The 21244-nt window shown below is 40.9% G+C and overlaps 1 protein-coding gene across 1 annotated transcript; it reads left to right on the forward strand.

Moving 5' to 3' along the window:
* Positions 1-4576: 4576 nt before the first annotated feature.
* TBX19 (T-box transcription factor 19) lies at positions 4577-18287 on the forward strand (the record flags this gene model as incomplete). The annotated part of the gene is made up of 8 exons (XM_079541090.1): positions 4577-4773; positions 10278-10542; positions 12383-12517; positions 13310-13371; positions 14331-14392; positions 15112-15213; positions 15875-16007; positions 18050-18287. 8 exons carry the CDS (start codon positions 4577-4579, stop codon positions 18285-18287), a joined length of 1194 nt encoding a protein of 397 aa, XP_079397216.1.
* Positions 18288-21244: the final 2957 nt, after the last annotated feature.

Raw genomic sequence — 21244 nt, forward strand, 5'->3', positions numbered from 1 at the left:
CCTTTCCCCTGACAGAGCTCCAAGCTGTTCCCTCAGGCCCTGTTGCTGTCACATCTCCCAGATCCTTCACCGTCCTCGTAGTCTCCCTTCGCACTCTTTCTAATGGTTCTATGTCCTTCTTATCTTGTGGTGCCCAAAACTGCATGCGTTACTTTTTTTTGTAATACATTTATGTTTATCACCAGCCTGACTAGATCAGGATTTTTTTTTTAAGAAACAAGAAAAATTGCTCTGAAAAGCTTCCCATGCTTTCTGAGCTGATGTTGATCATAACAGCAGGCAGGGAGGTGCTACTTGAGCAGGGTGACTGAATAACTGCTAAAAACATACCTGGCTGAAGTTATTGAAACTGTCCTCTCCACCACCCCGGCAGTAATGAAAAGGCTAATCTTCTCTAAGTCTCTTATAACCCATCAATCTCTTAAGGCTCTGGATCTGTGATTAAAAACAGAGGGAAAGCAGCTGTCTTTTTATCCTCTCGTAATTATTCCTTGGTCGTCAATAGGTGTTGATTTCCTGGGAGTGTCATGGTGATAGCGGTTACGTTTCCCTGTGTTGTTGGGACTCAATGTTCAGGGGTGTTGGTTGTTTGAGTGCTCCACTGAGAGCCCTGGGGATGGAAAGCGTGAGTCTTGTTCTCTGTGATTTCACTGCATCGTGAAGGTTTGGCTTATTTTGGAAACGTGCACCTAAAGGCCAAAAAACAGCTATCCAGTATCAAGGCAAGGAGGGGCCTCTTTAATTACCTTTTCTCTATTTTTTTTCTTCTGCTGTATCTCACCAGCTGGTGGTAGGAATGGGTTTTAAAATGATTTTAATTAGAAAGTCAAAACCAGCAACTTGCTTTTTACCGCTGAAACTTGGTGAATAAATTTCAGTAAGCGTTTCAGGTTTGTTCTGTCATTGCTGTTTCCAGACCTTGTTGCTGCAATTAAAAGTACGAGTAGCTAAATTCTTATTGGTAAATCCTGGACACGACTAGAGATGTCTCTAAGTGTTGTACTTGCACTTTTGACTAGAAGGGGTTAGTTCTGGGAGGCTGTGAGCCACAAGGTGGCCGCTTCCTGGTCAGTAGCACCTAGCTCTCTCCATGGGGCTCCAGAGGAAGTTTTCAATGTCTTCCTACTTCCTGAGACATCCATACCCATCTACTTGTTTAATTGCACAGCTACAGATGTCAAGTGCAAGAGGACTAATTCACGCTGTGTCCTACTTTCAGTGGCAATGACTATCAGTCACCTTGCTACTCTATTACTTGGTAAGTGCAGTTACTTTTTCCTTCAAATATCAAGTACAGGAAGACTTTCAGCTAAGAAAGAACCCATCTGATACCTGAGAATGGGTTATTTTTAGTGTCCCAGGAGTACCCAGTGATGTTAATCCATTTGTGTCTCATTTTCAGCATCTGCAGACTTGGAAAAATTTGTCTCTCAAGAAGGGAGGAGGGAGAAGGAATGTTTAGGAAGTATTCAAGTTTGTTATTTAGGTGAACAAAGGAGGCGTTTAAAATGTAAAGGATTTCCCCCAAAACAGGCCAGTTATTTGTAATAAAGATTTCCACCCTTAGTATTTTCTAGAAATGAAAAGTCAACAATAAGCAATGAAGTCTATGAATCTATTGCTTTGGTTTCTCTCCTGTAGCCCCTCCTCATGGCACCTGCCTGTATGTAAGGCAGACCAGTGTATGATGTGATGAAGACCAATGCATGAGGTGGGATTCATATGGATCTGGATGTGTATTTTTGAGTAAAATCTGTGCCATGGTTATATTAAGCTGATGACTTTTCTTGCATGCATGCAAATTTGTTATTTCTTTGGCAAATTCTGGGCTGTAAATATACATCAGTGGTGAGATGCGCCTTGTGAATATACTGCTACATGCATCACCAATTGCTCTTAGAGCCCGAACTCTTAAAGCTGAAATACCCTTCCCCATGCTCAAAACCAGCAATTGGCCTATGCCATGAGCCAACCACAGGTAACTACTCTCTTTGGAAAATACTGAGGTTGCACGTATCTTGAGCTACAGTAACAAAGTTATAAATTTAAAATTAAAACCATGTGAAAATGAAAATGAAGTATTTTAAGAGAGATTTTTCTTTCTTTCTTTCTGTGAGAAAATTTTTGATGACCAAGCATCTTAAGTGGTAAGTGAAAGCAACCAAGTGTACCTTACTTTTGGTATCTCCGTGCATTTCATTGTTGTGGAGGATGCAAGTTTTAATATTTGAAACTACAAAGAAAATGCCTTTGTGCCTCTCCTGCAGTCACAAAAAAAGACAAAAACAAACAAACAAAAAAAACAGAAAAACAAACCTGTAAAAATCCAGTCTTATTGATTAAAAATTAACCCCAAAACTTCCTAGTGTACAATATTTCATGTAGCTCTGATTCCCGCCTTTATTAACATTTTGTAATGTCGTGAAAGCAACACAACTGTTTCATGGTCTCTTAAGTGTTTGCTATGCCATTTGATCTCGTGTGGCATGTGCAGGGAAAAATGATAGAGCTTCTCTCTCCTTTTTGAGCATCTGAAAAAGAAAGTCCAAGCACTAATCAGTGTTTGTAATTCAGTGTTACACGATGTTACCTGATAAGCAATTATTTTTCCAGATGCCAAGTGGCACACTTCAAAGTACCTAAATATCCTGTAGATTTTAATGTACAAATTCTTCATTTGCTCAGCAGTGAAAGGAGGCTGGTTAGTAACTAGGAGTTGCTATTTGCTTAGGCCTGGTACAGACAGACACCTTTCACAAGGTGAGTTGACTGATAATCTAGTCAAAATGTTATGAGCTGACAATTCAAACAAGGTATGTAAAGACTGGGAAGATGAAAGAAGGAAGATGTGTCAGAGTGCAAAGTTCCCAGTTGGGATGATTGGGATTATAGATACAAAAAATGCGTCACAGCTGCATGACTTTCCCTTCCTGTGGTGTTGAGATTCTGGGCAGTGAGTGCTCACCTAAAGTCTCCTTTGTTCTGCAGAACATCGTGTTGCTGCACACATGCAGCTGTGCTGTTTTGAGGACTTGGAATCAGTATCCTCACTCTGGCTCAATGTTGAGGGAGTAGCAGGACTACTTTCCAAAAAAGGTGCTGTATGACACAGATAGTACCTACAAACTCTGGCTGTTGCTGGTGAGGGAGATGATACCTCGTGGGTTTTTGCGCTGCGAGATAAGTTGAACCTTGTTAAAGGATGGATTTAATTTAAATCATGTTTTATAGTTCGTCAGACCCTTCCTTGTCTGTATAAATGTCATCAGTGGTGCACTGTAGAGCCCCAAACCAAATCATTTCATTGTTTAGAAAGCTGGAAGCACAGAAATTCAACAAGGGCTCTTGAGTTAAACAAACACAAAGTTCTAAGTAAGTAGGTAGAAAATATATTTCTCTAAAAAGAAATGCCCAAAGTTCATTTTCATAGCCAAGTCCCTGACTATGTCATGTCTAACAGACCAGAAATTTCCCAGATGTTACTGGAGCTAAATGCATCTGCAGGAATTAGGCACTCAAGTGCTTTATGTGCTAAAGTCCAATGTTTATTGGATCAGTGGTATTCACATAACTCTGTAGTACAGAACTGGACCCAGTTTTCTCAGATCCCTGTCTCACTGCTGAAGTTGATGGATTTCTTGGTATAATAGTGGCTTCTTTTACAACTGTCCTTTGTGGAAAGTATATGCAGTTCAAAGAGACTTGCCAGATAAGGCCTCAGGCTGAGAGGAGAGGGAATGGCGGTTTTAGGAATGATGAGGGAGCTTTTGGATGAAGCAGACCTTGAGTAGGTCAGCAGTGCCAGGCCTCAAGACAGTTATGTCTATACCCAGCCTCAGAAGTGTGGGATCTGTCCCTAGAAATGCATCCAGAAGGGAGTTAAAATACGTTAAGGTGCCACAGACATTCTGTGAATGAAACTGGGGTCCAAGGGATGGACAGAGCAGGAATCAACAGTGGAGTGTAATATGCTACTTTTTCCTTTTGCAATCTAACATGTTAATTTAGGAACTTGGAGATTGTTGAGTAATGAAGTTAATGTGTTTATTCAACATGCTGGGTGAAAATAAGGCTATCCTCTTCTATCTTTAAGACTGTCTTCTCTGTTTAACTGTCTTGATTGTTACTAGCTCCTTCAGCTAGAGTCCGCATCAGCGAGAATGCAATTTCCATGCATTGTTTCAGTCTGGAAATGAAATAATTTTCATTAATGGAAACCTGGTTCTCAAGCAGAACAATTAGACCCACTTCAGGTTGAAAAAAGATAAAAGCATGCTAATTTGGATGGAGGACTCTTCTTTCAAGGCAGCCAATTGAGTCATCAGCCTGCCACCCACCTGACCGTCTGACAGGTAATTAGGAGATAGTCCTTTTTTTTGTGTGGAGTGTGTGCATAAACCTGCACACGCTGGTGTCACTGCCCATTGGGACTTCCAGAGGAACGAGCTAGTCAGTGGCAAAAGAGTGAGGAGGGCACGTTTCTCAGGCTGTGCCCAACGATCTGACTTGCTTTTTGATTTAGCTTCCTATTTCTGTCTTTTAACAGCCACCCCAAGTTTCTGGCAGTAAAGTCATTATGGCAGACCTGGGTTGCAAAAAGCCCACTGACTGCACCGTCTCCAGGCTGCTCAGCGTCGTGGAGAGTGAACTCCGGGCAGGGAGAGACAAAGGTGACCCCACTGAGAAGCAGCTTCAGGTTGTCTTAGAGGATGCTACCCTCTGGCAGAGATTCAGAGAAGTCACCAACGAGATGATTGTGACCAAGAATGGCAGGTGAGTGATCTGCATAGCACTGTGTGCTAAGGGTGGGTGACAGCCGGGGGGTGTGAAGAGGTGTAATAGAAAGTAGCGTGTGCATAGGCTAGAGAGAACTGCAGTGAGCATGTAGCAGTGTGGTCCCCTAAAAGCAGGGTAGGGACAGAATTGGGGTGTCCCCGCTCCTTTCTGTGAAGCCATTCCTGCCACACTTTATTCCTGCTTGTGAAACGTGCTGGAGAAATGCATTGACAAAAAGGGAACTTTCACCAAGGTGTGGACACTATCTCTCAAAATCTTCTGGATTGCTTCTTGTGCTACCAGTCATTAATGTTTATTACCACATTCCTACCTGTAGATCTCAAAGGACTGTACAGAAGCAGACCAGTGCTGTTATCTCCCCGTTGCTGTTCTTGTTTCTCAGGCTTTGGAGGTTAACAGTCTGCACGTACAATCTGTACTAGAAAAGGGTACAATCCAGCTGTGCTCTGTGGCTTGTATGTGCGGTCCAGATCTGTGTGGTCCCACAACTGTGCCTCACAATTCTGTAGTTGTTGCTGGTGTACTTAGTAAGCACCGTAGAATACTGGCTGACATACAGAGCTTTAAAAAAATAACAAATTGTGATATAAGGGGATCACATATCTTTCTATTTGCTGAGTGCAAAACCCGGAGAAAAGAATGTTAATTCTGAATTGGATACTGGCTCTCCAGATAGGCTCTGCACTGATCTGGGAAGGCAACAGAGTCCAGGTAATGACTAGAGGAAAGTTTTCCTGTACAGCAGTACTAAGGTTTACAGTAGTACTTACTCTACCCTTGCCACCTCTGCCATCTTCTCCCATCCCTCCCTCCACGCATGTTTCTTTCACAAGGAATATCTGCATGGGAGAGCAAGATTAAGAGATGAGAGAAAAGCTTTATGCTCATGGTGTGTGTTCCATCAGTTTTGCAGAGATTTTGGTTGAACAGAACTTGTGGAAAAGATTACTATTGCCTGCAGCCTGTCAGGGAAAGCAATTAAGAGGGGAAGAATCTTGTCTGCTAGCTCAGCTAGGTTCTTCTACTAAGAGAACAGTTCTGCTTCCAAAATATCATTGCTTATCATTACTCTGATTCTTAGGAATCTATAAGGATAGATGTTGTCTTCTGTTCTTCTTCTTTACACCAAGAAGCTGCTTTTGTTTAATTTGAATGTTTATAGTTGCTGTTGGGCTAAAGCAAACTTCTGAGTGGATTTTCACTTAATGTAATGTAGATTTAAACATTCCTTGTCAGCATAAGTAACCAAGATGAGAATAAATTTGCACCAAATTAATTAAATGGATACAAAGGATTGTGCCTTACCAGCAGGTTGTGGGTTATTTTTTTTTTTTCAGTTTCTTTCCTCAGTGCTAACGTATGTTGTGATTGCAGGTGATACTCTTTCTCTCTAAAATGTCTAGGTGAGTGCATGTACATAATCTTTTTATGCTGCTGCTGGGATGAAAATCCATCATCATTTGAATATCCAATGTTACATTTTAATCGTGGAAGCTTATTTATTTTTCTTCATTCTTACTTAGCACTGACCTTATCAGCTGGCTCTTATTTTTCCTAAAGCTAGTGCCAGTGGGGGCAGGTACGCGTTCTTTCTATCTGATCAAACTATAGCAGTCTCAGACTAAATTTGTTTAAGAGTATTTTAACAATCTGCATGAATCCTAATAATGAAGATTCTGTAGCATTAATGACTACAAAAAAAAAAAAAAAAAAGAAGAAGAAAAAAGGCTCTCTTTCATTTCTGAAAGTATTTTCCCTTAACAAAACAACCAGCACAGTGAGAAAATGGAACAGACAGTGGCTGCTGCAAAACCCTCTGAACAACTCCATGCTTTTCAAAAGGAGACAAACTTGGGACAGTTCCCTGTAAATCCTGAGCTTTTTTCCAGGCTCAGAACTCTTCAGTGGCAGTCTCTAAAGGGATTCTCAAAAGAAAAAACATTGATCTAATTCTGCTGCTGCTTACAGTGATAGAACCAACTCAGACATTCTTCTTGAAGGATATGTGAGCACTTTTGAGAACTGTTTTCTAAGATTAACAGGAAAAGCCAGCCTGAGCTTGAGTGTTTGAAAATGAAGGGCAATTTGTGTGGAAATATCATTAGCAAAATTCAGAAATTAAATTGAAACTTGATGCGGGAACATAGTGGAGAATGAAAGGCTGTCTGATACGATTCTCAAATGTGAATTTCTAGCATGCACAGTTCTATCTGCTGTGATTGAGTCATCTCTAATTGGTACTGAGAGTCCCAAAATGTTCTGAACCACCTTCACTGTTAATATGTAGATACTTCTCCATAGCTACACTTTGCTTCATTATATGAATCGCCTGCCACAGCAAAACACCTAGGGACACAGGGATGATGGATGTGTTTTTAATAGAACAGATACAGTGAAATTAAACTGCATGCTGTATCACAAGATGTATCTCAAAGGATGCAGCAAAGGGTGCTGGAATCAGTCTCCTATTTTACTCAGATTTATGGTATTGGCATTTCAACATTTAAACAACCCGTATGCTGACTGAGCAAGTTTTCTTACAACGTTGATACCATTTCAGCGGTATTCTGCATCATCCACATTACTGTGCAGAGGCAGGAAAGAGCCTCTATTCCCCTTTATATGCGGGGAGAATCAGTACTGGGTCAGTGCAGGCAAACACGGAAGGGGATGTGGGGAAAGGCTTAGATGTTAAAGCAACTTTACTCTTTACTACACATTCAGATTTGATACCAAACATCTTCCCACTGAAGCTTCATACCATGGAGTAATTGTAGCAGATCTTCTCTAAATAAATGGAAGAGATGGAAATACTCAGCTATTGCAGTAACAGAGGTCACATGTGCACCTACCTGATCACTGGAATCACTTCTGACTGAAACAAATTTGTGGAAATTTTCATTTGCCATGCTACAGCATGCGATTTGAACAGTAAAGCCGTTTATCTGCTCAACAATTGAGGTGGTAGGTCTTCCATCATTAAGGCCTGTACAATCAAACATGCTGATCCAAATGAGTTGGGGATTAATTGTGTGTGTGGCAAAGATTAATACAGGAAAGCGCTGTAACTTATGTGGTACAGGAGGTTAGAGTTGATGCTGATCTGCTTCTTCTGGGGATAAACTCAAGCCTCTCAAGTAGAAAGGCAGAGAATTTTGCTTTGTGTGCAGAAGAACTAACAAATAGTTCTGAGAAATCTAGCAAAATTAAATTTTTTCAGGATGAATTTTCCCCTCTGTTTCAATTTCAGCTAAATACGTAAGCCTGTTACTTTGAAGAAGGGCTGCGGGTGACCTGGCTGTGCAGGGTGCAGTGCATCCACAATTTTAGTCATGTTCCTATTTGAAAGAAGGGGGCATCTGGTCAGAAAGACATGTTAAATGTAGTGAATAAATTCTTGGCTAAACTTCTACTTAGAAAGATCATGGTTCAGCATATCTTTCTCAGTGTTGCATTGGCACTGAGTCACCAAGTACTCATACCAAATGAAAAAACTCCCTCAAATCAGAGAGAGTGGGCAGGAGGTGCTGAATGTACGTCTAGAAAGGTAAGGAGTAGGATGTTGTAAGAGGCAAAGGAGATGGTCAGCAGTCTGCAGGTGAATCCTGCTGAAGAGTATGAGTGCAGGGGCCTTTTGGTGTCACTGGAGAGAGTGGATTTTGGACATTTTGCACTACTGCCTAACAAAGCCTAGAGAGCTACCATGACCATGGACCTCAAACAATGGCTGAGGTGTAACTAATCTCTGTATCTCTAGAGAAAAGAAGCTTGAAGTCTTACTGTCCTATGCATAAAGAGGTGGCAAACTGTTGGTTTCCAGGAGGAGTCAGTGTGGATGTTTCTGGGGCCAGGAGACCTCATGTTTATATAAGCATAGTAGGAGGTGATATATAGTAAGTACAATAATTCTTCATGTAATGATGTGTATGATGCCACAACCTAAGAAACGTAATGAGTAAGGTATCTTTGATGGGAGATGTCTGTTCTGCTACTTTTCCCAGTTCCTGAAACTGTGAGAGCCCTACTAATTCCATTGCTATAGACTTGTCCAGGCACTGAGATGCCAATTCAAAGCTGTAATCACAAGTATTGGAACAGAAAGAAAACTGATGAAAGTCTACCTCTGTGTACTGCTGCAAATCTCCTTTACAAAGGAAGGCATAATAAATAAATGGGAGTTAAGAAAAGGGGGCGTTGGAATCAAGGACAAAGATGCTTCAAAGTGTTTTCCCAAAACTAAATGAGGACAGTATTTTAATTTTATATGCACAAGATGGTGGGAATTCTGGATGATACATGTTTAGAGCCCTTAGTAATGGACAGCATTGCATCTACGGTAGAACTGTAAGTGTAAGAATGTGATCAAACTGATGAGGATGAAGAATATGGAAGGAAGGGAGCAGATGACTGAAAGAATGGCCAAGCACAGGTTGGTCAGCAAGGGCCAGACTTCTCAAACTGGAGATGAATGTACTGATGGTGGAACAGTATGAGAATACTTCTTTTTAAAAAAGGGAAAAAACTACAGTTAACTGTTTCAGCTAACTGATTTTTAATATACCCATAATATAGCCTTTAATATACCCTTTAATAAGACTTCAGGATGTATTTTCAAGGAAAAGGTAATGAAATATATGGAAGATGATGGAAGATGAGATAAAAGGCATTTTATTAAATGTTAAGTCATGCCTGACTAATCATGAAGTAAATAATCAGGAAATAAATAATTTTACACAAGGTAAGTGCAGCCAAATTATTAGTGCACTTGAGTACTGCTACCTGGAAACTGTTACTTAAGTGACAGATACTGGAGTTTAGTAGATGAGCCACAGGAAATGAGTCAGAGGAAAGTGAATCATTTAGCTCACAGAGACCATGGAACTATCCCTTCCAAAGAAAGAAGAAAAATCTTTGTATATTGTTTGTGGTGGTTATCTGCCTGGGATTATGTCCTAAGGGTTGGAAATGGCAAGATGATTTTAGAGGAGATATACAGAGCGAGACAAAGTAGAACTTGGCCACTGGACAATGTTCTGCAGGAAAATAAAAGCACCAAAATGCAATTTATTGCAGGATTCCATAATTAATGCAGTTAATCTGTGGTTTGGCTTCAGCTTCTTGATCATATTTGAGTCTGTTCAATCCTATTCACGCCTTCTTGTCTCAGACCTAAGGATGGTACTTAGCGTGTCCATATCCAATAGATGCTGCTGACACTATACACAGTTCATAAACAGAACACATTCACAAATCTAGATCAAGACCTGAGTACCCTACTTCAGCAATTACATATTTTTCCAAAATTTTAAAAATAAAAAGAAGGATTAAACTTTAGGAGACTTTTCTGTAGCTATACAGAGAGAAATGGGGAGGGAGGATGTTCCTTGACCTAATCTGTGGGTTGCCGGCCACAAACTCACTAAGACGAGCCTTTCAAAATCGGTTTCTAATGGTATCTCCCCTTTTTGTTTCTTGAACAGGCGCATGTTCCCTGTTTTGAAGATCAGCGTATCAGGCTTGGACCCCAACGCCATGTATTCTTTCCTGTTAGACTTTGCCCCGACTGATGGCCACCGCTGGAAGTACGTCAATGGAGAATGGGTGCCAGCTGGGAAACCGGAGCCACCAAACCACAGCTGTGTCTACATCCACCCAGATTCTCCCAACTTTGGGGCCCACTGGATGAAAGCTGCCATCTCCTTCAGCAAAGTCAAACTTACCAACAAGCTCAATGGGAGTGGGCAGGTATGGGTATGGCCTGATGTTTCCCCATACACCTCTTGGCTTCGATTGCAAGCACCTACCAATCAAGAAATATCAAGGGTGCATTTATGTAATTATAGAGGCCCTTACAGTCCTCTTCACCCACAGATGCCAATTATTCTCTGGAGGCCACATGTAAACAGGAATAAACAGGCCTTAATTGGCGCTTTCAGATTTTAATGGACTTCTTGATGTTAAGAGAAACAGAGTGCTGTGGTTTACTTAATCATCAGGGGGCTTTTGAGAGTTGGTCTTGTGTGCTGGTTTTTTTTAATTTTTTTTTCTTTTACATAGGACTTCAGAGAAGGGGGAAAGAATGGTCACGGGTATTAGGTTTTTGTTGTGTTCCCCCATGTTGTTTGGTGTAAGTGGAATGTTGGCAGGAGTCAGATAGCAGAATAAAAGGCTGCTCCTAAATGAAATAATTACTATGTCTGCTTCTGCATCATGATAATTATCAATATTCTATTGAATCAGCTTTGGCCTTTGGAAAGAAACCACATGTACCAGAAATAAGTGACTTTCTCTTTGAACCCCTTAAAAATGCAAACAGGAAAATTACTTTTGCCTCATATTTTGTTTTTGATGATGCATCTAAAGATAAAATATTGCACAAGACCTTTTGTTTGCTTGTTTTTGTACAAAACTCCTACGTTGGATGATACTTGTCAGCCCAGAATTTTTTTTTTCCTGTGTAAATTTTGTGTGTTCTCTACCCATTATTTCCATTTGGTTTGTGAGGTACCTTCATAAGCCTAGTGCCTTAATTAGGTAGGAAATTATCTCAGTTTTTAGAGACTGAAGAACAGAAAGATGACCTGACTTTTTATAAAGTAACACACAGAATTGGCACACAGGACTTACTGTGTAACATAAAATAGGATCTGAATTTGCAAATTCTAATCCTGCATTCAGGACCTTAGAAAAGTTAAAAGTCTAAATGTATGCACTGTAGAAAGAGAGGGACAGGAACAACGAAAAGATAGTTTGGAAGGTCAAAGAAACCTTGATGGGAAAGACAGGAACGAGATCTTATATATGGGCAAGGGAAGAAGGAGAAAGTAGAAAGGAAAGGTGGAAAACCTAAAGGAGAAACAATCCAAAGAAAAGTCAACTAAATGGCAAACAATTGTTTTAAGTTTTGGCAGCAGTGTTAAGGTAAACCACATCTCCACGGTGTTTCAGCTTCCCCTTTTGTGGTGTTATTAGAAAATATTAGCAGAAAGCACTGTTAGTCAGCTATTGGCCCCTATTCCATCTATATATATACACATAGCACTTTCCAAAATACATTTTTTTTCTTAATTTTAAATATGTTTTGTTGCATTAGAGATAATTAAGTAATGAAACAGGCTTCCTGAGGAAGGTATTCTGTAGAATAACCATTATACACAGCTTTAAATGCTAGAGTAGAGACGCTTGCCAAGGCTTGTTTAGGTAAATCTTGCCCAGAAAGATGAGAGGTGACTACCTCAGCTCTATCCTGGCCTTGTTTTCTGTGATGATAATTCTGACTCTTTCAGATAGCAGAAGCAGAATAGAGATTGCTCTTTAACTGACTGAACAACCTCTAGTGCAGTGGAAGCGCGGTGGTGTGAAGGCTGTGGCTACTAACACATATGCTGCTGTATCAAAATCTTTAAATCCAAGCCCACTCTGTTCAATGCAGTTTGCCAGGAATTAGGAAGGCACCTGCCCTTCTGCTTTCAATAACAATAAGCTGGAGGGGTTTAATCTGGTCTATTATAGAGCAAGAATGAAAAAACAGCTGCGGGATGGATACCGGAGTGTCACTGAGGTCTTTCTGTTTTGTTTTCTGCAGATAATGTTGAACTCCCTGCATAAATACGAGCCTCAAGTACATATAGTTCGTGTAGGAGGCCCCCACCGGATGGTGATGAACTGTTCCTTCCCTGAGACTCAGTTCATAGCTGTGACTGCCTATCAAAACGAAGAGGTAGGCAGATGCCACACTGTACTCTTGGGTATCATTGATGAGATATATGTTAGAAGCCTATTAACTACAAGATCAGCGTGTATAAACTGGTCCTTTCCCCATTTCACTACTAGTCCCATGCAGTTTAATGCTCCACCCACTCTAATACTGTCTTCTTTCTGCAGTTGAAAACTATTCAGTCCAAGGTCTGGCTGCAGTACTAAGCCAGATTTAGCTTAATATTCTGCCACTGCTATTCCAGATTGGTCCATCTATCCTGGCATCCCAATCTCTTACTGTAAAAAACCTACAGTCAGTTCACATATCTTTCTATAGTAATGACCAACAGTTTTAATGATAATCATAGTTCTTCCCTCTCCTTAAAATGCATACAGTTATGGAAAGACATATCATTCTAAAGGAAAATTTCTTTTCTACTCTAAAATTGGAATTGAGGGATAATTTGGATTGTGACAATTGTTCACTCATCTGCCATATCTCTTGGCTGCAAATTTGATTTGTATTTGTTTCTCTTCTCAGTTCTCTCAAAAGGCTTCACAATCCCACAGGAATTACCAGACTAGACCACACAATTAAGTTGCCCCTTTTGGTGTGCTGCCTGTGGCACTGATCAGTACACAGCACTAAGCAAAGAGCAAATCTCCCTCCAACCACTCTTGGAAAACAATACGTGGGGATATATTTTGTTTGTCTAGCCATGGCAGTTCCACTTAGTTTTCTCTGGAAGATGTTGTTTCAACTCTCTATTCCAAGTTGCCTTCACTAACGTGCCCTGTTTTCTGTAAACTCAAGATAACAGCTCTCAAAATCAAGTATAATCCCTTTGCCAAAGCCTTCCTGGATGCAAAAGAAAGGTGAGTTGATCTTTTTCAGCTCCAGTAGTATTTGGTTGCTGATATGGTTTAAAACTGTGATGTCACCATGGAAAAAATAAATTATACATAACTTAATCTTGTTTCTATTGTCTTAAGTCTAGAGTCACCCCACTGAAACTAGTGGGGAGACTATATAATAGTCACCATGAGATGTCCTAATGTGGATGAGTAGTCTCTTCAAGACAGAAGGACACATGAAATGAGATGGGTATGAGTTTTCCCAGTGATGTTGTACACCTCATATGTTCACTACATTGTACTTAGACTCCAGTGAATACCATAATTCAATAGGTCAGGGAAAAAAAATGCTGCATACTTCAAAAAGCATATAGTTAAAGTGAAATTGTGCTTTACTGGTAACATAGACACACTGCTATTGCTGAACCTGTGTGATACTCTATGATGTGTTTATTAAAAGTAACCTGCAGGTGCTCACTATGGTAGAGATGCTTCTGCCACCAGAAACGGACTGTGGCTTAATTATTTTACAAAGATTCACTTCATCTGTACTAACACACTGAGGCATCCAAATGATCAATTCCCATCCATCATTGCTAATAAATTTTGTCCAGGTCTGCTGCGTCTTCTAAAATGACGTCTCCCATATGCCTGCAGGAGAATCACTATTTCTTTCCTTTCCACTCTTGGAGCTGCTGTGTCTCAATTCTCAGTTGCAGAGGGCAAATGCTGCCTTTGTCTCATGGCCCTAAGCAGGAGGCAGAGCCTTGCTTTAGACTGAGTGAGATGCAGGAAGTCCCAGGTGTCCTGCAGTTAGACCTAGCTTTTCAGGCTCGGGATGCTGTGTAACATAATTGTTTCCTTTATGACAGAGTGCAGAAAAGTCTTTTTTCGTGTGTGCATGACTAGTTTTGAGTTTTTAAAACTTCTTTACTAATTTTGCAATAAGGAGTTTTACTGCTAGATGTTTTCCCTTTCAGAAACCATCCCAAGGATGCACCAGAAGCAGTCTCTGAAGGTCAACATATGACATACTCTCACTGTAAGGCTTCTGTTCATGTGAGCTGGAGATTTTGTGTAGATAGATGCTGGGAAGCTGGGATCTACTTAACTGGATCAGAGCAGCAGTTCACTGAGCCTTGAACTGCCTTTGCAGAAAAGGGCTGTCTAAACTAAATAACGATTGAAATAACTTCAGTAGGAAATCAGTTTCTGCAGAAGGATCATTTTTCATATGATCCAATTTTTGATGTAAATGGAATCCAGGAAAAAAAAAATTATATATGGAATTTTAAGGGCTTTCTCTCCACTTGTTTTGTATTTATAACTGTATTTTTGTCCCCCATAAAACTGTCATCATTAAGCAGGACAAAAATTAAAATGAGGGAGAAGATGTTGTGTTCATTCCAATGATGATCAGCTTTTCTTTCGTTTATTCTTTGACATTAGTGACGTTTTCTCTTAGTGTGTTTTCAGGTCTTGTTTTTAGTGGTGGGATTTTTTGGTGGGCTTTTTTCTTTTGGTTGGTTGTTTTCTGCTTGTCAGTTGCTCCATGAAGCAGTGTTTTGGCATGGGTTTGATATTTCTGAGGCTCAGCTGGTGTGCAAGAAGCCTGGCTACGTTATTGAACTGCAATGTTTTAGTGCAATAATATTCTTGTCTTTCCCTTCAAAGTGGGTGGCTGGTTGATTTCCAACCCAGATACAATGTGTGCATCAGGAAGCTCTAATTACCAGTATACTGCACCTTTACCTTTGCCAGCTCCACACGCTCCCCACGGCTGTGAGCGATATTCAGCACTGCGAGGGCATCGGGCTGCTCCATACCCACCTTCCTACATGCAAAGAAATCATTCACCTACAGGTACAACTGCTTTGCTTCCAGGAAACATTCACCCTGACCGACCCTTGCTTTGGTAACCCTAAGCAGTAAAACAATTGAAAGCTGAAACTGGGGAAGAGCAGTGTGAGTATCTGTGACAATCTGCGCTGAACACTGAATGCAGAGGGTACGGTTAAGGCAACAGAAGAAGTGGAACAGAATTGTTCGGTGCACTGTAACTGCTAATTGTAAATAAGAGTGAATGATCTTGCTCAAAGTCCTTCTCTCAGTTATATATAAGTATCAAACCATTACAAGCCCTCTTTTTAGTGATGTGCCACAAAACAGTTGCTCTCTCAAGTCAGAGCAGTCCTTAGGGATGTGGCAGTTGTTGATTTGAGGTGAGGGCTTTTTGGTATTGCCAGGAGATCTTTCATGTCCCACCTGCTCTCTAGATCTGGGGGTGGAGATACAGAAACTGGATCTACTTTGATCATATGAAATTGACCAGAAACAGGAGTAAGGATAAAGTAATCTGTTTGCTAGCTATAATTTAGCAAAGCATCCTACTTAACTGAAAACTCAACCTATAAAGAAATGTGTACCAAAACATTGCCAGTAATATAGCAGTCATCATTAATCAAAAGATCCTTGGAAAAATGCACGTCATGAGGATTTGTTCTTTTTTTTTTTCCCTTCAAAGTGAATTTTTTGGAGAGCTCCAGCAATAATCTTCAGGTATTCTCAGGACATGACAGCTGGACTTTGCCATCCTCTCCACATGCTAATTTGCTCTCTGTGCCACACACCAAGGGAGCTGCCAGCCCGGGGCCCAGGTAAGGTTACAGGAAAGCTGCTGGTATTAGGAGCACTGAGGCTAGTAGGACTGCCATAAGGTTCCATTCATGCCTAATTTCTTAACCAATTCCCACCTCCTCTACATACACGGTCTTCCTTAGGTGAATCACAACCTCAATTTTCCATGTGTAAAGTGGAGATATTGTTTAACTGAAGGACCTATCTGACAGCAAAGTTTGCCCATGCTACATGAGTGTCAGCACTTACTAGTAGGTGCGCACACTTGCTAAGTCTCTCCAGTATTTTATCTAATAAACAATATGCCAGATAAACATGTATTCCAGAGGTTTCAAAAAATAAATTGTACAGATGTCAGCTTGCCTCTGTAATTTTAGCCTTTTTTTTTTTTTTTTTTAAATCATGGAGCTCTTCATATTCAATTTACAACACATGGAATGTTTAATCATAACTGGGCTCTATAGAATTGATTGGGTTTGTTAATGACTTGAAGAATAAAAAGGGTGTTGTTTTTTTTTGTTGTTATTGTTTATTACTAAAAGATCTAGTAAAGAAAATCTTAGGAAGAAATACAAGTGAGATTCAGTATAGGAATGAGAATTAGGATGTCTAACCTAGCCATACTACCCTAACTCTAACAACCCTCCACTAAATCATGTCCTGAGCACCACATCCAAATGGTTTTTAAACACATCCAGGGATGGTGACTCAACCACCTCCTTGGGGAGCCTATTACGGTGCTTAACAACTCTTTCTGTAAAGAAGTTATTCCTGATATCCAACCTAAACCTCCCCCGGTACAACTTGAGACCATTTCCCCTCATCCTGTCATCTGTTACCAGTGAGAAGAGACCAACCCAACTCTTGTTGTAAGCACCTTTCAGGTATTTGAAGAGAGCAATATGGCCAGTGTTTCACCCAGCAGATGATATGCCCATCCAAACCATGGGCAGCCAGCTTTTCCCTATGAGGATGTTGTGGGGGACACTGTCAAAGGCTTTAAAGGCTTTTCATTCCACCATGGCTCACCATGGTCTCCAGCTTCTCTGCTTTTTCTTATGCTTCAGAGTACAGAAAGTGGCTGATATTCCTGGTGTGATGCGATTGTTTCTCCTTAACTTTTCAATCCTGTTCAGTGTATGCTGAAACAACAGTGGTGTTGCCACACTGCAAAGATAAGAAGCTTCCCATGATCTGCCACTCCATGCTTCATGTCTGCTCACGTTAAATAACCCAAATGAAAAACAATCTTTCACAGGCCGATGTGGATGAGTGGGAGAAATCTCTGCACCTGTTCACATTAGGACTGTACCTGCCCTGGTAATTCACACTTTATTTCATGCTTCAATCAGCATCCAGATTTTAAAACATGTCCCAGGTACCCAACTTAAGATTCCCAGACAGATCCTTTTGACAAGCTGATTACCTTCTGCCCAGATAAAATCAATGGGAGCTTTATTTTTCCCTAGCACTTTTGAAAGCCAGAATCTTGAAACTCAGGTGTCTGCGGTCAGTGAGAGTTTTCAAGCCAAACTGTCTTTCTCTCCATGCTGCTCAGTATTCTCTTGCATGAAATGAGGATCTTACTCCACTGCAGGGATATAACAAAGGCTAATTCATGGTGCATTATAGAAGTATTGGTAATAGGGCAGTAATCAGTTCTAGGATTGACTAGAACTTATTAGGCATACAAAACCAATTAAGTATTTTCCCCTTCTTTCCCCAAATAAATGCATGAATTTCCTTATTTTAGATGCCAGGAAAATCAGGTGAAATTATTTAAAATATAAACATTCATTAAGAAAAAAAAAAAAAACAAAACCAGACACACTTAAATCCTAAAGCATCACATGTATTTGCATGTTTCTCTCCATGCCTGTCTTCAGGGTCACCAAGTATAATGGCTGCTTGTGTTTTTCACATAAGATCTGCAAAGCTGGTCTAGTTCAGCAACTTGATTGGGATACCAGCTTTTGAGCAGATAATGCACTTGACCATAAAAGTAAGTCCTATGCAGGTTTTGAAAAAGTCATTCAGTTTGTACTGCTTTTTTTTTTTCCAGCCATTACCCTTGCCTGTGGTCAGTGAGCAACAGTGCTGTAAGTGTCACCAACCCGGGAAGTGAGGTGAACAGCAACACTTCAAGCATGTTTTTAAGGGGTAATGTACCCTTACCAACTGCATCTTCATCCGTCCAAATCCCTCTGCAGGCAACTGCGTCTGGCAGCATGGAAACACAAGGGGAAGCCCCTCTAGTCAGACTTGTCGACTCTGCGTGGACATCCTCACACTCCTTTTAATGGACAGGCAGCTCAAAAGGAAAGCTCAGCCAAACAAGAGAGAAACAAATGGCAAATGGCAAAGGATCCCCAGGAACTGAGCTCAGAACAGGGATGTGTACGCAGAATACTCCCCATCAAGCATCACTTTCCATAATGTATCTCTTGTGTGCCAGAGAAACCAAAATGCATAATGCAAAGGAAGGAAATTGTAGGGGAACTGGCTTATTACTGTAACCTTCCTGCATTGAGAATGATATCCAGAAAGAATCTTTATAGTTGGCTTTGCTCCTTCCTCACATCAAAATGGTCAGAGATATGGGACTGACTGAAGCAGACATGGCAGCCGGATATTTGCACGTCGTTTTAGAAGGGCCCTTTCTGAAACTGAAAGCCAAGTCCATGAAAATTGTGGACAAATTTGCAACCATTGATTTGAAGTGACAGGGCTGCTTTAAAGGCTTTCTGAATTTGTCACATGAAGGTTTCCTGAAACTAAGCTTTTTAGAGGGGTTGAGATTAGTCTGACACCCTAATTCAGCTTGCATATGGTATTCTCTGTCCCTTTCCTTTCTTCAGCTCTTGTGTGCTCTTTCTGTGTTATAGGGATAAAGGACAATGCTCAAGCTGAGAAAGCAGCTGCATTATAGCAGCAGGTGAAGGGCGTCTGGTTTAGCATTTATAGTCTAATGTTAAATGAAAAGTTCTGATGTTTTCTGCATGTGTTATTTTTGAGAGGACGGAGGGAAAGTAATTCTAGAAAAAAAAATCAGCTTACATTTCCACTTTGCTTCAGGCAGAGTACTAATAAAATATGAATCAATGGTGTATTATGGTTTCAGTGCATTTCCAAGGTGTAAATGTGCAAACCAATCATTTTTACTTACTAACCTCTGAGAGAATTTAAATTAGCTCCACCAGAAGCACGTTGTCAGGAGTCTTCTATTGCTCTGCCAATCACTGGCCATATGATCTTAAGCATGGCATTTCATATCTTTGTATCTGTTTTCCCTTTCACTTTCTGTTTGTTCTTTTGTTTGTTTGTTTGTTTGTTGAAGAGCTTCCTTTTTCAGGTTGTTGCTTTTCCTTTCTCATGAGAGAGTACAACATCTATCACAGCAGAAGTCTGATCCTGTCAGCAATATCCAACTACTAATAGTATAAAGCAAATAATAACTTACTCGGATATTCCTTCTTTACTTCCTCAGTCAATCCCCATTCACTGCTTTCATCCACAGAGGACTTGCTATGCACTAAGAAAGGAAGTGAGCAGCAGTAAAACATGTTAATGTGAATTATAAGCTATGCTCCTGCCTTGTACTCCATGCTGGCGTACATTTTCCTTTCTGAGTCTCTGTCAACTGCAGAAACCCCATGCAATGTCAGACAGCATGTGTGAAGGTGGTGGTTTTTTTCAAGTTCTTAGGCCTGAATCATACCCTCAAGGCACTTTCAGTGCTATGCAGTTTCATGACATCCCCATCTGGCTTTTTAGATTTACTGCAGGCAAGGCACTACACCAGAACGCCCTTAAGATGCTATTAGTTTTAGTAATGTGTGCTGTTCTTAGCTGAAAGCAAAGCCATGAAGTTGTTTCAGACATGCATTTCTGTTGAAAGAGGCATTGCTCAAACAGGAGCTAACAGCAGAAGGTGAAAAGCTCTGTAGCATGCTATTAATCTAATTGTTGACAGTTCTAACTTAAATCTTCCTTTCCAAATTCTATCAAATTTCTCAGTATTGCCTTTCTCTACCTTGCAGCCAGAAATGTCAGTAGATGTTTCTCTCGCAAATAGCTCTGCTTTACCACCAGATGAAGCTGATTAATTAACGTATACTACCCTCTTCTGGCTGCTTGGATCCCCACAGCAGGTGCTGAGTCTACATTAAAATGTCTATAGATGCTAAAAAAAGGCAAGTGACGACTTTTCTGTGCCACAACTTGCTACGCTTCCTTCACGGTTAATGGGTTGGATAATTGCTTAGCTTTCCCTCGAACTGCATTACAGTAACAGATAAATGATCATAAGAAGTTAGTTATGCAAACGGGAATTTTATTTCACAAATAAACAACCTGGGAGAAAATCCAATTAGCTTTCCTGATAGCCCTGCAGGAGGACTGAGAGGGCTGATAAAGGATCAGAACGATCAGGCAGAAGAATCAATTTCCTTATTGCTGTAAAAGCAGCCATGATTTGTGTCACAGAAAGTTCTGACATCTGAGGAGCAAACTAAGTTTTTGTTGTTGCAGAGTCTGGTTTAGCCTGAGGAAATGCACAGCAAGATAAAACCAGCCCAATGCCTCGAAACACTGTTGCTTTGATAAATGCTTTTAGAACTGGGCTCTGGCAAGGGAAGGTTTGCTTCTAAGAAGCAGTAGTTGCACTGGGGATAGCTTTTACCACCGGTCAACAAGGAAGAAACACCACTGTAAATTTGCAGGTCTCATTTCCGCAGCACAGTGCCTTGCCCTGCGTGCAGCCGCCGGCTGGGTGCACACAGCACTCTCCTCCCTGGGGAAGAAGGCCCTTCAAATATAAACCATCCCCCTCATGGCACACCGCCATTTTGGGTCGGACAGACCTCTGCTTCTATCAGAAATAGCCAAGCACTTCTGACTGATACCTTTCACTTTCTGCTCTACCCGATGACTGAAAGTGCAGAAAGAGAAGGAAGAGCTCCCTGTTTTTGTATATTCTTACAGACACTTCCCTGCAAGTCTCCAGTGAGCACACATCTGTGGCACTGAGGCAGGCCACGCCCGTCCTCCTGCTGGGGTGCCGCCATTTTAGGCAGTCGATATGACAGATGAGTGTGGCTGCAGCTCCTCAAGTAACCTGCATTTTAAGCCTGTGAGGAAAGCTGGTTCTTTGTGATGCAGGTGAGCTGGCAGCCTATGTGGCCTCGACCTAAAAAGCCACAAGTGGGGCCCCTCCTGTGCCTCGCCCTCTGCTTGCCAATTCTCCATCCTTCTCTCT

The sequence above is a fragment of the Tetrao urogallus genome (assembly GCF_951394365.1).
Source record: "Tetrao urogallus genome assembly, chromosome: 1".
Taxonomy (NCBI): domain Eukaryota; kingdom Metazoa; phylum Chordata; class Aves; order Galliformes; family Phasianidae; genus Tetrao; species Tetrao urogallus.